The sequence below is a fragment of the Babylonia areolata genome, chromosome 29 (genome assembly GCF_041734735.1).
Source record: "Babylonia areolata isolate BAREFJ2019XMU chromosome 29, ASM4173473v1, whole genome shotgun sequence".
Lineage (NCBI taxonomy): Eukaryota > Metazoa > Mollusca > Gastropoda > Neogastropoda > Buccinidae > Babylonia > Babylonia areolata.
Window position 1 is genome coordinate 26,259,981 of NC_134904.1, and position 16,671 is coordinate 26,276,651.

The window sequence follows — 16,671 nt, forward strand, 5'->3', positions numbered from 1 at the left end:
TAAATATTTATTCTGAGAAAGATTTGTGAATGCCTCATCACTTGCTGGATTATGCCCCAAACTGCCATAAAAATATCAACATCAGTCAGAATTCACAGTTAAAAATAATAAATCATGAGAGTTAATACCCTTGATGAAACATAAAAATTTCCAGTCTTGACTTTTCTCAAAATGAAATCCTTTTCACTTCATACGACGTTTAGAAGTACTTGTACTTGGCTGTACATGTTATTAGTTTAACAGAATACTCAATTTTCATATCAGCTTTAAAACTATAAAACTTGAATGAACATAAAAGAGAAATTGAATTGACCGTGTCGTACATTCCCAGCGAGTGTAACTAAACTTGTACATCTATCTAGATCCAGAGAAAACGGTTAAATGTTGCAGTGTGATTGCGGCGATAGCCATGTCTCCATTACCGCGGACTTAAAAGGAATTTTTAATTGCCCATAAAGATTTTTTGAATGGCCAGGATACACCAGAATAATATGATTTAAACAGCGTTCTCACTGCAAATACCGCAATCGATTTATTGCCTTTAAAAAAGCATGTTTAAATGTTACATTTTAGAACATCAGTTAAGGAGCCATGATAGTGTAATGGGAATGGCAGTTTCTTCTCACCTGAACATGCGGGGTTCGAATCTGCTGTCAGGACTTTTTTTTTTCTTTTTTTCTTTTTTTTTTTCTTTTTAAACTCAAAGCTTTATATTATAATAACAAATACAGAACACATGTTAATGATTAGATTTTTTTTTTTAAAGTGTATCACAATTGAGTCTTGAAGGCCTTGCCTCTCTTGTTATTTTCATTATATTTACATACAAAAAGTGGTAGCTAAACAATTTTTCTTTATTTCTTGACATTTGTAAAGCTTGGTTTATATGTGTTTACTGGCCCTTGCAAAATAAGTATTCATGATACATATCAGCATGATTTGTATGTGCAAGTAACGATCATGTTGATCAGTGTGTGGTTGGCTTGTACCCTTTCTGCCTCAGTATGTTTGCTACACATACATTGCTGTTATGGTTCTATCCACAAGATAGAGCACTGTTTCTACACCTGTCCCCCGGGAGGTGGGGGAGGGGAATGGGGGGCAGTGCTGTCCCAGGAAAGGGGTACTCCATTGCCAGAAAGGCTGCTGAACTTTGCCTTCGTTTCACATGTCTGAAATCACAAGGTCTGAGTACAGTTAACAGCTTTCCATTACAGTTTTCTGTCTTCTTTTAAACTGCTGAATACATGAAAGCAATCGCTCACGACACCACCATGAAAGGCACCACATAACAAAACAGAAACAGAGAAAATGATATTTTTACTTTCTTGAAAACAGTCTCAGCAAGTATAGTTACAATTGTGAGCATTTTATTACAATTGAAAGAAATGTAATCCACTGGAATCCATGATTTATGTGACCTCCCTACCCCCCCCCCCCCCTCCGGCACCCCCAAAACCCATCTCCCTCACCCCCCCACTTCTCCATCCCAACACCCTTCTCTGTTCTCATAAATTTGTAAATATTAATTTTTTTCTTGATGAGTATAATTATTGTCATGGGATAAGGCCTCCATGACTGGTTACAGCAACTGATTGAGCTGATGTTAGGAAAGAATGGTCACAGCTGTCCCTTCTCTGCTTTTTTTTTTTGTTTGTTTGTTTTTTTGCTCGGCTTGTGAAATGGAGCCTTTCTCCATTATAAAATGCTGAATGGCGGAATATTACCTAGTATGGCAAAGAACTTTTTGGAATGTAAATATAATAAATGACACAAAATAGTCTCAAATTTTAACAGCTAATCTGCCTTTTTCCCCCAGTGAAAATGAGCTGTGCTAAAAGGAATTTGTAATGTTTGAATACAGTACTTATCCAGTCCAACTTGGGCTTGTACAATGTTTATATGGTTTAGTTACAGCCTTTGAGATTTTACAGCAAGGCTCTACAGAGAATTTTTTGTTTGAATGCTTGGTTTTTTTTTCATGTGTTTGGCAAGCGGGAAATATTATGCAATTATTTCTGATAATATATAGAATATGTGGCTGTGACCAGCCATTTTTGAAGGATATCTTTTATTTGTCTGTTAATTTATTTTTTGTCATAGTATAGTTCTCTTGTCGGCCCAAGTTTATCAAGCTGAATGGTATTGAGCCAGAGGTTATAGCATCAATCTTAGATGACTTATTTGATTATTAATGCGGATAATACTTAGGAGCATGAGCCATTGTTGACATTCACTTAAAAAAAAGATTATGTGGTAGATAGTTGGCATGTCTGTTTAAAAGTTTGATTGTGTGTGGCCACAAAATTTTCCTCAAGATTTATGTTCATACATGAACTAAATCTGACACTGAAACCAGTTTCCCTGAAGTGGTTAGCATCATGGACTGTGGACTGGGAGAACAGGGGTTCAAACTTCCATCACAGGCACACGATTGTGGATAGCTTCTGCCCTGAGTTGAATGTGTTACAGGCTGAAATGGAAAGACTTGTTCCTGTGCTACCCACTTCATGGATAGATCTCTGAGCGTGTTGTGCAGTTTCTGACCAACACCACAGGTGTCTGTATCTTTGGAGCCTGGCTGCTGGGATATGTCAGGAAAGAGAGTGCAGAGTACAGCCCAGTAACATATTCTCAAATCATAAATGGATCTCCTGTTCACAGCAGCAGCAGCAACATCTTCCTTGTTCACCACCATTAAGAGAATGTAGACAATTGTCCCCCTGTGCCCTGCTCTCATGATGACCGTAGTTTTGATTTTCCTCCTCATTCATTGTATGAACAGAGACTTTCATGTCTAGTCTAGAACTCCCACCATTGATTCCTGTTCAAGTAATTAACTGTGCTTCATATTTCAAGTCTGATCTATGATCCCTGTACTGGAATTGCACTCAGTATTGTTCACATTAGCTGGCATTATGCAACTGTTGTGGCTGATTGTCATTCAAATCAGAAGCATGTATCACTTGATTATGAATATGATTCATCATTCATTGAAAACAGTCCTGGTGGTTTCATTATTCCTGTTCCCTGGTTTTACATGGCATGAGTTTGTCGTTCAATATAATCATTTCATTCAAAATCAAAAAGCAGACAAAAGGCATGGCTTTCTGAACTGCCAGTGACATCTCAGGTTTGGACAGGAAATGGAGACGGTGGCAGCAGTGCAGCCATGGACATGTCTCACGCTCTCCACTGTGTGCTTCTCTTTCAGGTTTCTCTCTCTGCTTGAGGCGGGGCTAGATTTGTTAGGTGACACCTCCGACAATCAGAACCCAGCACCCAAAACGAGAAGAGCGGAGTCAGTTTGCTTGAGAAACCTAAAGGCGGTTAGACATCCCCAGTTATGTCGCCATGGGCAGGGGCATAGGGAGAGTGAAACAGTCGTGTGACAGGGTTCCACACGATAGAAGGTTGGTGATTTTTCACTGACATTTTTGCTGGGGACTTTCCTGTTTAAAAATGAAAAAAGAAATCCCACTGCGTGTTATTCAATAAATGCACGCTTACCTGCTGCCTTGTGGAAGCTTGTTTGGCAAAGAGTTTGAGCTGCTTGTGGACATGTATGTATTTTTTTTCTGTTAACATGTGTATGTTTTGGTGGGCTACATGTTGGATGTACTATGTTGTAGGAATAGTTTTTGCTCCTTTTCAGTTGAATTGTTTTGCCCACTTATTAATTATTTTCTTTTTTTCCTCAGAGTTTTATTTTATTTTATTAATTATTTATATTAAAAAAAAAAGCAATTCATTTGCATTCTAATTATCTTATTTATTCATTTTTTTTTTATTGTTAATTTGACTGTAATTCTTATGTCTGGAGTACAGTAAAACCTGTGAATGACCTTGAAATGGACATGAAAGAGGTTGTGATAGGGTGAAAAGTTCTGTGCATGCCCCAGTGACTCTTCACAGAACTAAGGGAAGAAGAAGATATGGGAATGGTTGTCACAAACACATCTATGCTTGGTCTTTTAAAACTTGTTTAAATAAAAAGCAACAAAAAGCAACAAAACAACAAGAATGGTTGTGAAACAATTAAAAGATATGCACCATTGTGAAAATAAACATTCTGTTATTGTTTTGGATATCAAAAGGAGATACTGGGATATTAACTGTGAGGAAAAGCTGCCACACAGAACAGGAAGACCATTAAAACTGTATCTGCAGAATGCGAAGGTCAGACCAAGCAAACAAATCTGTTAACAACATTGCATGTGGCAGTCTAAAAGCAGAAGATTTTATCATTAAAAAGAGAATGGATGGTGGCGTCACTAGACATATGTCTGTTTAAAGTTAAAACACACACAAAATGCTAAACGTTTTTCACTATGGGGTTGAGAATTCAGTCTTACTGTCATTTGACCATTGGTACCCTGTCAGAATCATGACCACGCCAGATTTTGCAAATGCAGTTTGTTCACATGGTTTATACGAAATATTCTGTATTCTGCTATAGATATCTTAGAGTGGGCATAGCCATAAGAAAGATTTCCAAAGTGATCAATCAAGTACACCCAAACTGGCAAGCAAAGAATTGTTTTGTATGGACTGAATTTCAAACACAAGTCATTTGCCCATCAGACTGCCTACCTGGACAGAGCTGATTGACAGCTGCCTTTAGGCACTCATCATTCATTTCATGTGTGATTCAGTCAAGCTTCAGTCACACATTTGCACACAAGTGTATATTTAGATGAATTAAGAGGTGAATTAAGATAAGAAGAAACTTGTGTTAGTCACTTTTGTCAAAATTGCAACAACGTGTGATGGGGAATTTTCTCACAGATACAGTGAAGGGTTTGTCCTGGCAAAGGTAAAAGTAGTGTGACAGGCAGGTGTAAACACAATGATGGTGGTCCACACGCTTTGAGAGGGAGCTGCTGTTTGGAACAATCACTGTTGAATGTTCTGTACTCTTTAACCATGTCTGATTGTAACTAGAGCTGTTGTATGGAACAGTCACTGTTGAATGTTCTGTACTCTTTAACCATGTCTGATTGTAACTAGAGCTGCTGTTTGGAACAATCACTGTTGAATGTTCTGTACTCTTTAACCACGTCTGATTGTAACTAGAGCTATTGTATGGAACAGTCACTGTTGAATGTTCTGTACTTTTTAACCATGTCTGATTGTAACTAGAGCTGTTGTATGGAACAATCACTGTTGAATGTTCTGTACTCTTTAACCACGTCTGATTGTAACTAGAGCTGTTGTATGGAACAGTCACTGTTGAATGTTCTGTACTTTTTAACCAGGTCTGTAACTAGAGCTGTTGTATGGAACAGTCACTGTTGAATGTTCTGTACTTTTTAACCAGGTCTGTAACTAGAGCTGTTGTATGGAACAGTCACTGTTGAATGTTCTGTACTTTTTAACCAGGTCTGTAACTAGAGCTGTTGTATGAAACAATCACTGTTGAATGTTCTGTACTCTTTAACTCACTCAGTACGGCCAGTCCTCTCTTCTCCTCTACACAGACCCCTCCGATGTCCAGTGGGTGTCTGAATGACCCAGCCTTTAGCTTCTGTCGTCAGAATAGCAGTATTCTTTGTCAACATTCACCTCTTCAGTATAAGATCCTTCCGCTTGCAATATTTTGATGATGGTAATTGGGGTGAAACGCTGTTAACGTCGTCACTTTCGCCGTTCGTATGGAGAGAGTTAACCAGGTCTGTAACTAGAGCTGTTGTATGGAACAGTCACTGTTGAATGTTCTGTACTTTTTAACCAGGTCTGTAACTAGAGCTGTTGTATGGAACAGTCACTGTTGAATGTTCTGTACTCTTTAACCACGTCTGATTGTAACTAGAGCTGTTGTATGGAACAATCATTGTTGCACCTGATTGAACAGAACAGTTTTTTTTTTAATTAACATTTTTGTGTCCATTTTTGTTTCTCACCTACATATCCAAAATGACAGAGAAAAAAAATGGATGTTACATGGATGAAACAAGATTCATCTGAACAATCTATTATAGACATCATTTCAATATTTTAGAGGCCAATGGAAAAATAAATCCATAGTTAGACAGACAGAGATGTAGTGCACAAGTACATGTATGCATATGTAATACATTCCTGTAGCATAACATGTCCTATCTCCTTGTATTAATTCGCATTATATTGCCTTGCATTACATTATAGAACAGTAGACATTTACAACATATTCATATGTCTGAATAGAACAGTGCATATTTTGTACTCTTTAAGCAGGTCTGATTTTCACAATAGCTAAAGTATGGAGCTGCCATTGTTGAATGTTCTGTTCCATATAACCAGGTCCGACTGCACCTAGTACATGTTTACACATGTCTCCTGATGGCATAATCTTTACTAACTAGCCATGTTGTTTTTTTCCTTGGCTTATTTATTGCTGCATTTTCACATCTCACTACTCCCAGAATGGCATGTTGCTTTCACAAGGCATGATCAAGGACTGAAAGTGGTTTTTCGTGTTTCACAGTCTGTATGTATTACCATACTTGATTATGAAACATGCATACACGTTTTTAAATGTTTAATCAATTAAAGTGTCATCATCTTTTGTCCCACTTCTTTTAAATGACATCAGTTTGGTTTTGAATCATTAGAATAATTATAAAACATACAGGGAAAAACTTTTTTTTTTAAATCAAAAAAATCACACTGATACATGTTCCATTTTGCAAATATTAACACTGATTATATACTCATCATTTTGAATAGTCTAAGAAAACGTTTTGGTTCAAAATGTTTGCAAAAGCCAAACATCATTATTTCTTGCTGAGAATGATCATTTATAAATGTTAAAAGTATAAAAATGTTTACTAAATAATGAATAATAGATCTGCTCAATTTTATCAACAGAGTTTGTCTTATTTCATTATATTTGCCTGAAATTTTTTTTCTTGGAATGTGTATTAGTACCATTACAGTACAATTTCATTGTTACACCATTGTCTTACCACACGTGTATTTGTTTGAGTGGTCTCAGTGTGTGTGTGTTTTGTGCATGTGTGCATGTGTGTGTGTCTGAGAAAGATAAATAAGTGATGAATGTTACTGTAAGGCCACTGTCTATATACAAGGCAAACACATACAGGAAACAGTTATCAAGACAACTAATATAATACAAACATATTTATAAACACTATATGAAGAAAAATATATTTGTTGACCCAAGTACTGATTGTATTATGGAATCTGGTTATGAGCTTCTCTTGTTTTCAGACCATAAAACGTATACATGATAAGCTTCTCAGTTGTGAAATATTTTCAGTATGTTTTATATATACCAGTATATGATAGTCTGTCGTGTCTGACTATGACCATCAGAACAGCAGAGGAGGCAACTGCTGTCCCAATTATTTGGGCTAGAATTTGTTTATAATGGAGTGTCTTACATCCCCACTCTCTCAGCCAAGAGGGTTTTAGGACAGTTGGTGTTGGGATGTATGATACATCTAAACAGATAATCCATTCGAAGGAGATGTATCTTCACAAAATTTATGCTGTCCCAAACTGAATGTTTAGAAAACAATGTTTAACATTTGAGGCAGTAGAAGTTGTAGTCAGTGGGAATGATAGGTGTTGTTGCCAAATGTATCATTTCCATTCTCTCAGCATGATTGAAATAAGTACAGTAGAGTGAATAACCCACTGTAACCACTTGTTTTATGGATTACACATTTTCAGAATGTGTTTTTTGTGTTTATCAGTTAACTGTTTTAAGTGATGGAATACATTGCCTGTGCTGGGTGTGTTGACATCTTTTGTCTTTGTATGGAAGGGTTCCAAACTTCTGATGTCTTCAGAAACAGTGTTCTTTTAATGTTAGGCTATCATGTTGCCTTTTTTTCTATCTTATTATTACTTTTTTTTCTTTTTTTTTTAAGAACTAGACTAAGAGTTCTTGTTACAGCACAGCAGACATGAATTTAGATGAAGGGTGGTTATATGGCCAAGACAGATTTCTTGATTGAAACTTCACCTGGTTCTAAATAGAAATGCTGATGTGTTATGAACAACACTGTCTGCACAAAGATACACTTGGAATGTGAAGAGGAGCAGACCCCAGTGGAGCAGTAGTGCCTTACACAGTCAGAGAGGTGGTGGGTGGCTGGATAGATCCTGGACAGATCCTCACCATTTGTGGATGCTGTGTTTGTGTGGCTGCATGTTGTATTCTGGCTGAACAGATGAAAGATTGTTGACAGTGGTCATCTTCCTGGTGTGTTTAGAGCACAGTGTAAACTTTGCATGTGTTTTCAGTTTTTTGTATGTGCATGCATGCTTTCATGTGTGTTGTCTGTATGTATTTGCTGATGTACGTGCATGCAAGTGTATTTTGCACATAAGTGTGTGCATGCATGTGTACGAAAAGGGAGGGGACATAGATGTACACATACAAAAGAATGAAAGTGGTGGACCTGTGAACTGAAAGTTTCAGGAATCCACCCAGGAAGTAAAGGATCACAGGCTGACCATTCACCATCCTCCCTCACACCCCTCAGATGATCCCCCCACCCCTCCAAACACTCCTACCTCAAACCCCCCCCCCCCCCCCCCCACTGATCCCCATTCCACACTCTCAGTCCTCAGTTTCACGAACATTGAGCTGAAGCTAAATTGTGGTCTTTGGTGTAAAGTGAGAGGGAAAAAGTCTTTGCATCTTGCTGTGGATCACTGCATACAAAACATGTAATGGCATGCTGTAAGGGGATTTTAGTTTACTGTCTCATCTGAAATACTAGATCCCAAACCATCTCTCAAAGTTTAGTGGAGAGAGGAGTAAGAATCCTGGAGACAGGTGTGTGTATGGGACTGAAACCTGTGGACGCTCACTTCCTCACACTGACACAGGCACATTACCACCAGTCAGCCCACTCCACCAATTTATTTCCTTTCTATTTCTTGGTGTGTCAGCACCTGAAAAACAGGATGTATCAACATTTCTTTTTCAGTCTATGATAATAGTACCTATAGTTCCACCCCCTGCATCACTCCCACCACAGTATAGAACAGGTTTAATTTTATGTCAGAGGCGATGTAAAAACATGTCTGTATCTCATCACTGTGCCTCCTGTAAATTAAAATAGTACAGTGTAAGCAGCCAAAACTAAGGAGCATTGTTTCTGTCTGTGTGAATGTCTGCAAGTCTGGTTTCTCAGGCACTTGATGCTGAGAGTGTATGCAGCACACTGACACCTCTAATCTGCCCCCTCCACTCCCTGTCACACACACTGGTTCTTTGAATAAAACAGACAACAAACTATAAAAATAAGAATATGTGAATACATATATGAATAGTAGTATTATCCAAATTGGCTGACCAGGATCATGTTTTGTGTTCAGTTTCAGTTTTTTGTTCCGAGATGGTCCCTCGTCGTCACGCAGCCCGAGGCAGCAATCCAGTGTGGTGCGCAGACAGTAGCAGCTGTCCCCCTGTCTCCTGGCACCACTGGAGGTGACCACCATCATGCTACCTCTTTGTGGTGTGGCCCAGGTCATGACAGCTGTGACATATTGGACGATTCCTCCTTGGGCTTCCTACTCTTCCCTGCTGCTGCCTTGTGGGAAAGCGAGCAGTTGTGACATGTTTGTGTGGTGTGGACTGATGCAGCACTGTGCCATTCATCAAGTCTTCTCCCCCTTTTTGTTTTTTTCCCTTGAAAATAAGGTTCCTTTCTTTCCAGACAATACTATGTGATCCACATTCAACTCAATGAGAAAAAAACAACAATTGCACCACTAATAATGACAGCAAGGAAATACTTTGGTGCAAGTCAGTTGTATGGACTCACCGTCAACATAACCAGTGTATGAATTATGAATCACCCATTGAAGTTCACTACTCTACGCAAAGTTGGTGCCATGGGCCATTTTCAGATTGGTGTTAAAACATGAATACAGTGAGTGTCATGTTTTCTTCACTGCAGTTCAAGCTGCCAGGTTGGCTGTTGTGTCACTGGCTGTCAACAGCTGCTCACTTTCCCACAAACAAGGGGGACCAGATCGCTAACAAAAAATTGTGATACTTGCATCAGGTTTCTGATCTGACTGTTGTTTTTTTGGTCTTCATCCTCACTGATGTGAAATCTCATGAAAACAAAAAACCCAGCTAGCACGTGTGTGTGTGTGTGCGTGTGTGCGTGTGTGTGTGTGTGTGTGTGTAGGGGGCTCATGCAGGTCATAATAGTTTAAAAAAAATTAAGTGACATGCTTTTTAATATGTTTTTAATAAAATGACTCAAGTTTGTAACAGATTTTTTGGCTAACTTTACATCAAAAACCAAACAAAAACAAAATGAACAAACCATAGTTTCTTTGAGTTCAAAGCACAGTTGTGAAATATTCCACTAGAATTTTGATTTAAAAGTAAAATGATGTTTAAATAATGATCCTAAAATGTTATTTCTGACCTAATTGCAATTCTCATCCATGTGGCAGAAGATGATTCATTCAAGGGGTACAACTTATAGGCTGGCACATGTATTTGTATTTCTTTTTATCACAGCAGATTTCTCTGTGTGAAATTCGGGCTGCTCCACCCAGGGAAAGTGCGTCACTATACAACAGCGCCACCCATTTTTTTGTATTTTTTCCTGCGTGCAGTTTTATTTGTTTTTCCTGTCGAAGTGGATTTTTCTTCAGAATTTTGCCAGGAAAAACCCTTTTGTTGCCGTGGGTTCTTTTACGTGCGCTAAGTGCATGCTGCACATGGGACCTTGGTTTATCGTCTCATCCGAATGACTAGTGTCCAGACCACCACTCAAGGTCTAGTGGAGGGGAGAAAATATCGGTGGCTGAGCCGTGATTTGAACCAGCGCGCTCAAATTTTCTCGTTTCCTTGGCAGACGTGTTACCTCTAGGCCATCACTCCATACTGTCTCATTGATCCAGACATGGTTTGAGTTTTCAACCAATCTTTTAAATATCACTCAGCAAGTAAAGTTAGCCCTTTCTTAGTGCTGTGTTTCTTTCCTTTTTTTTTTTTTTTTTTTTTTTTTTAATCTTTGTATAACAACAGTGTGTTGTGAGATAGTTTTTAATTTTTTGACTTAGGAATTTTAAAGGTTTATTTCTTTTAATTTCAAAATTTTCTGATGAAAAATCTGTATGAACATTGTGTGTCTGTGTGTGTGTGTGTGTGTGTGTGTGTGCGTGTGTGTAATGATTGCTGTTTTGCTGTTTTTTGTTACTGTTTTTTTTTCCTCACACTGATGAAATCTCATCATGCCAGGAAATACTGGTATGTTGCATGTGTGTGCAGGTGGACAGTTTTGGATGTGTGTGACATGGTGATTTTGCATAGCTGTGCTCATGATGATTGAATTATGTATACTATCAATCAGTCATTAGTGGCAAGTCATTAAATTGTTAACCACCTCATCACCTGTTACCAGTAGAACAGCAGATATGGTACCATTTTTGATGGAATATCTTTTTATTTGATTTTCTAGTGATGTGTTTCTGTTATATTTTATTTTCTTATTGATAATCATATTAATTTGCTGTCTCTTTTCATTGCCTCCCAAAAATATATATATATGCATATGAGAAATATTACTCAGGTTGGGCTTAGGCTGAGTATTGCATGTCTGTGGAACAGTAATAGTAAAAATCTGTTCTTTCATGAAATGAAAACTGCATACATACAATGTATGAGGTTTCAATTTTTATTTATTTATTTATTTTTTTCTCCAATTTATAGGACAGTTACATATATGTGCACAGTTGTTGTATATTAATATATTCCCAGTCAGTTTGTTGTTGTATAGTGCATATCTGCCATCATCTAAAACTGGTTGATGAGTGCTTGTAATACACACACACACACACACACACACACACACACAGAGGGTACAGGAAAAGTACTTTTGCAGTGAAATTTATTTCTGGCTGTTTTACAATGAAAAGTACTTTTGCCTGTTTTACTGTGTAAAGTATTTCTGTTTTTACACTGTAAAGTACTTTTGCCTGTTTCACAGTGTAAAGTACCTTTTGTTTTAAAGTACAACATACTTCTGCCTGTTTTATAGTAAAAGGTACTTCTACTTGTTTCACAGTAAAAAGTACTTGTGTCTCTTTTACAGAAAAAGTACTTCTGTCTATTTTACAGTATATAGTACTTCTGCCTGTTTTACAGTGTAAATTATTTCTGCCTGTTTTGTTGTAGCGTCTGAGTGGTGAAACGTGTGTCAAGAGACAGTCACTCCATTCATACATGGATGATCAGTGTCATTGATTCACTGAAAACAACCCTAGTCAGGTGTGATAGTAAAAGATCTTCATTTGCTTCCCATATCTGAACCCCTTACCCTTTCTTTAAAAAAAAAAAAAGGTTAAAAAGAATTTTGTATAAAAAATTTGAGATTCCATTTCATATCTGTTCTTGATTTCTCAGCATTCTCCCTCTCTTTCTTCTTCTTCTTCTTCTTCATTTCTCTTTGTGTTTCTCCTTTCTTTGCATTTATTCTGATTCCTGAATGTGTGTGTGTCTTTGTGTGTGTGTTGGACTGATTTATAATGTCCTTTTTTCTTTTCTCTTTAAGACATTATTGTGTTTTGCTTATTCTCTTTTCACTGCAGGGATTAAAATCATGGTATTGAACTGTGTAGGATAAAATGTTAATACATGGCTTGCATATTCTGTAGCAAAGTATTGCAAAACTTAGTAAAGTCTGTGTACAGGAGATTATTCTCACTCAGTGAAATGTGTCATATTCCTTTTTTTAAAATGTATTTATATTTATTTATTTATTATCAAATTGTGTCCCTTTTTGGTTTATCTTTTGTATGCTTTTGTGAAACTTGTGAGGTGAATGCTCATTAATTTTGATGGAATAAGTCAGTTTTTTCAAACCACAGAAAAATGGTAATATGCATTTTTTTCTTCGTTATTCTTTCTCAGTTGAAAACAGCAGTGAAGAATGACAACAGACACTGTTGATATTCAATGAACAGTGTCAGAGTGAGTGCATAACCTGTTTTGAAGAACATGTTTGGTGCCCCAGTTAAAGGTTGCTTCAGTATTTTACATAGAAAAGGATCTGTGCAGAGTTGTTTGCACAATGCCAGGCGTGTAGATTATCTTCAATCTTGCTTATTTTATTTAACTCCATGAATTCTGAAACATGGTGTTCTATTGACAGAATGTTAGTGTCAATTGAAAGCTAAACGGCGAAAATTGATGGAGAATCATTGATGTCATCGGTTGACGAAAGCTTCGTTGTCATGCTTCTGGAATCTATAAATGGTTCAGCTTAGAACGTCAACTCTACCAAGCGAGAATAAACAAAATTAGAATAGTGTGCTGGTATGAAAATACTTGTAGCTGCTCCACAGGGGACGTAATCATGGTATGTGTTACCTCGTACCTGGAGTAGAATGAGTTAGGTGGAGATTGTCCTGGGTTTGATTTCCTGGGTTTATGGTGGAGATTTTTTTTCTTCTGATTTACCAGGTCAATACATGTGTAGACCTGCAAAAGCCTGAACTCTCTTTGTATGTATATGATTGCAGAAGATAAAACATGGTTTGTATTTCAATAGTCAGAAATCTATTTAAAAAAAAAAGTGTGTGTGTATGTGTGTGTGCATGCATGGTTGCAAATGTATGTCTGTTTGACTCTTTTGGGTGTTAAAATTAATCTTTTAGAATTCTTTAACTCTTGGGAGGATGGTTAATCTCAGCTGTACTTCATAAGTTGATCTGATAATTGCAGTTTTTTTTCTCTCTGTCTCGTCTCTTTGTTGAGGTAGTGGTGGCCGTGTCATGAATGAAGATGAACTTGAAAGTATGCATGGGACTGTAATATTCTTCTTCTGATTCAAAGTCATGCATTCTGCAGCATGTTTGTGTATGTTTCTCTTTCATTTTGCCTAGTCATGAATGTAGTCAACTGTACTCAAGCTCTAGATGCCTCCACACCTCTCATAATCACATTTATGATACAACACAGGAAAAAAAATGAAAGAGCTCATTGATGAATTGTGTTGGTTTCAACATAATAGCAATTTTGATGCAGTTGGTAAGGAAAAGTATCAAACAACAGCACTACAGTACACTCACACTCACACTTACACACACACACACACACACACACACACACACACACACATAAAGAACATTGTGCTGAAAGGAACACAAACTCACGCATACCAGAGGATATTAATTATCAGTAATGACTTGTGAATTTATTTCTGTATTTTTTGGTTTTGTTTTGTTTGAGTTTCACTTGATGATACAAAATGGTATCATTCCATAAATAAAGTTTTCTTCAAGAATTCAAGAGGTTTTCATATGATGAGGTTGAGGATGATGATGATGTGTGTGTGTGTGAGTGTGTGTGTGTGTGTGTGTGTGTGTGTGTATGTGTGTGTTTGTGTGTGTGTACTTGTGTGCGTGCATGTGTGTATCAGGGTGTCATCCATTTGCACATGTCCGAGCCAGTGCATCAAGGTGTTTTCAGATTCCGGAACTAGCCTTAACGAAGTAAATCGTTAATGACCCAGAAATATGGCTTAATTCAGGAGACATACCCTATTGCTGGTATGACTGTGAAGATTTTTTTTTCTACTATGTTTATGCTAAACTCCAGAGAAAATGTCAACATTAAAGTTTACCACGGACACACAGACATACATACAGACAGACACACACACACACACAGACAACTGAACACCGGATTATAACATAGACTCACTTTGTTTACATAAGTGAGTCAAATATTAACACCACATGACACTATAATCGAGACTTATGAACGAGACAAATCAAATGTTTTAATGACAAAGCACACACCCACACACAAACACACACACACACACACACACAGGCCAACACCTAGACATCCATGAAAGCAGATATGTACTGATGTGTTTTGAGGGCAGATAGTAGTATTAACTAAGATTTTATTTGAGCATGACGAGTTTGGTTGGGATGTTCATTCTAGGTAACGGGACCATTGAATTAAAAGGCGATGGTGATGCCACAGTTCAATTTTCTAAATCAGCAAGGAACCTTGGAGCCATTCTTGACTTAAACCTCAGCATGCATGCTCAGGTAGTAAATCTGATACACATAGTCAACTGTGAACTTCGTCGCATCAACTCTATCCGTCAGTACCTTTCTGTTGAAACTACTAAAACCCTTATTTCTGCTTTTGTGCTGTCACGAATTGACTACTATAATTCTCTTCTCATAGGCTGTCCACAAAATATTCTTCAGTGAATTCAAAAACTTAAAAACAATTGCTGCCCATCTGACTGTCAGAGTCCCACGTACGGATCACATTTCTCCTCACCTCCGCACTCTACACTGGCTCCCCACTGAAGCGAGAATTAAATACAAAGTTGTGTGTCTCTGCTATTCTGCTTTCCATTCCACAGGACCTACTTATCTTTCTGACCTTATCAGTGTTTACACTCCCACAAGAAATCTCCGCTCTTCCTCTGACCGTTACCTTTTGAAACTTCCTCGTGTCAATACAATAACCTATGGTGAACATTATTTCTTCTATGCTGCTCCTCACATCTGGAACAACCTTCCTGATCATATCCGTGCATCTGATTCTATTTCTGCTTTTCGCTCATCACTAAAGAGTCATCTTTTTAAAACTTATCTATAGGTTCCTTTTCTCCAACACCACCCATGTCAGCTCACTTTGGATGTATGTGGAGTGGGAAAGGGAGAGTGTGAGTGGGGGGAGGGGCTTTTTGAGAAAGAGTGGTCATGAATGTTTTATGTTACTTGTAATATTTTTCTTTCATGTAAAGCACCCTGAGCTCTTAGTGAGAAAGGGCGCTGTATAAATGTACATTATTATTATTATTATTATTATTATTATTATTAACTGAGCTCCGTTGAATTGTCGCTGGCGACTAATCAACGGAGGTGACAAGAAGGCACACACACACACAGAGAACAAGAACAAAACTTTAATATCCAGGCCGCCGGCCCCTAGAAAGAAGTCAAAAGTACACAATATGGTGATCACTCAGCCACAACAAAATGTAAAATACGTACTAACTTAAACCTGTAGAGAGAGAAAGAGAGAGAGGTGGGGCGTGGGGAATGCGGATGAAGGGGTGGGGAGTAGATGTCTGACTTTTGCATTGACCCAAAGCGCTGGTCAGGCCTTGTTACACAAGAGACATTGACAGCCTATCAGACACAAAAGACATTGACAGCCTATCAGACACAAAAGACATTGACAGCCTATCACACACAAAAGACATTGACAGCCTATCACACACAAGAGACATTGACAGCCTATCAGACACAAGAGACATTGACAGCCTATCAGACACAAAAGACATTAACAGCCTATCAGACACAAGAGACATTGACAGCCTATCACACACAAAAGACATTGACAGCCTATCAGACACAAGAGACATTGACAGCCTATCACACACAAAAGACATTGACAGCCTATCACACACAAGAGACATTGACAGCCTATCAAGAGCCTATCACACACAAAAGACATTGACAGCCTATCACACACAAAAGACATTGACAGCCTATCAGACACAAGAGACATTGACAGCCTATCAGACACAAAAGACATTGACAGCCTATCAGACACAAAAGATATTAACAGCCTATCAGACACAAAAGATACTGACAGCCTATCCACAAAAGACATTGACAGCCTGTCAGACACAAAAAATATTGACAGCC

General features: G+C 37.9%; 1 protein-coding gene across 3 annotated transcripts in view; it reads left to right on the forward strand.

The window, feature by feature from the left end:
- LOC143302197 (RILP-like protein 1) overlaps positions 1 to 14,269 on the forward strand; it is a 67,182-nt gene extending 52,913 nt beyond the window's left edge. For 2 of the 3 annotated variants that reach the window (XM_076616760.1, XM_076616758.1), the window contains one exon: positions 9,337 to 14,269. Coding sequence is in view for 2 of the 3 variants with exons in the window: in XM_076616758.1 (XP_076472873.1) it covers positions 9,337 to 9,415 (79 nt within the window). In the remaining variant the exon portion in view is untranslated. Of the gene's footprint in view, positions 1 to 3,214; positions 3,414 to 9,336 lie in introns of all 3 variants that reach the window. The other variant, XM_076616755.1, reaches the window with a different exon arrangement.
- Positions 14,270 to 16,671: the final 2,402 nt, after the last annotated feature.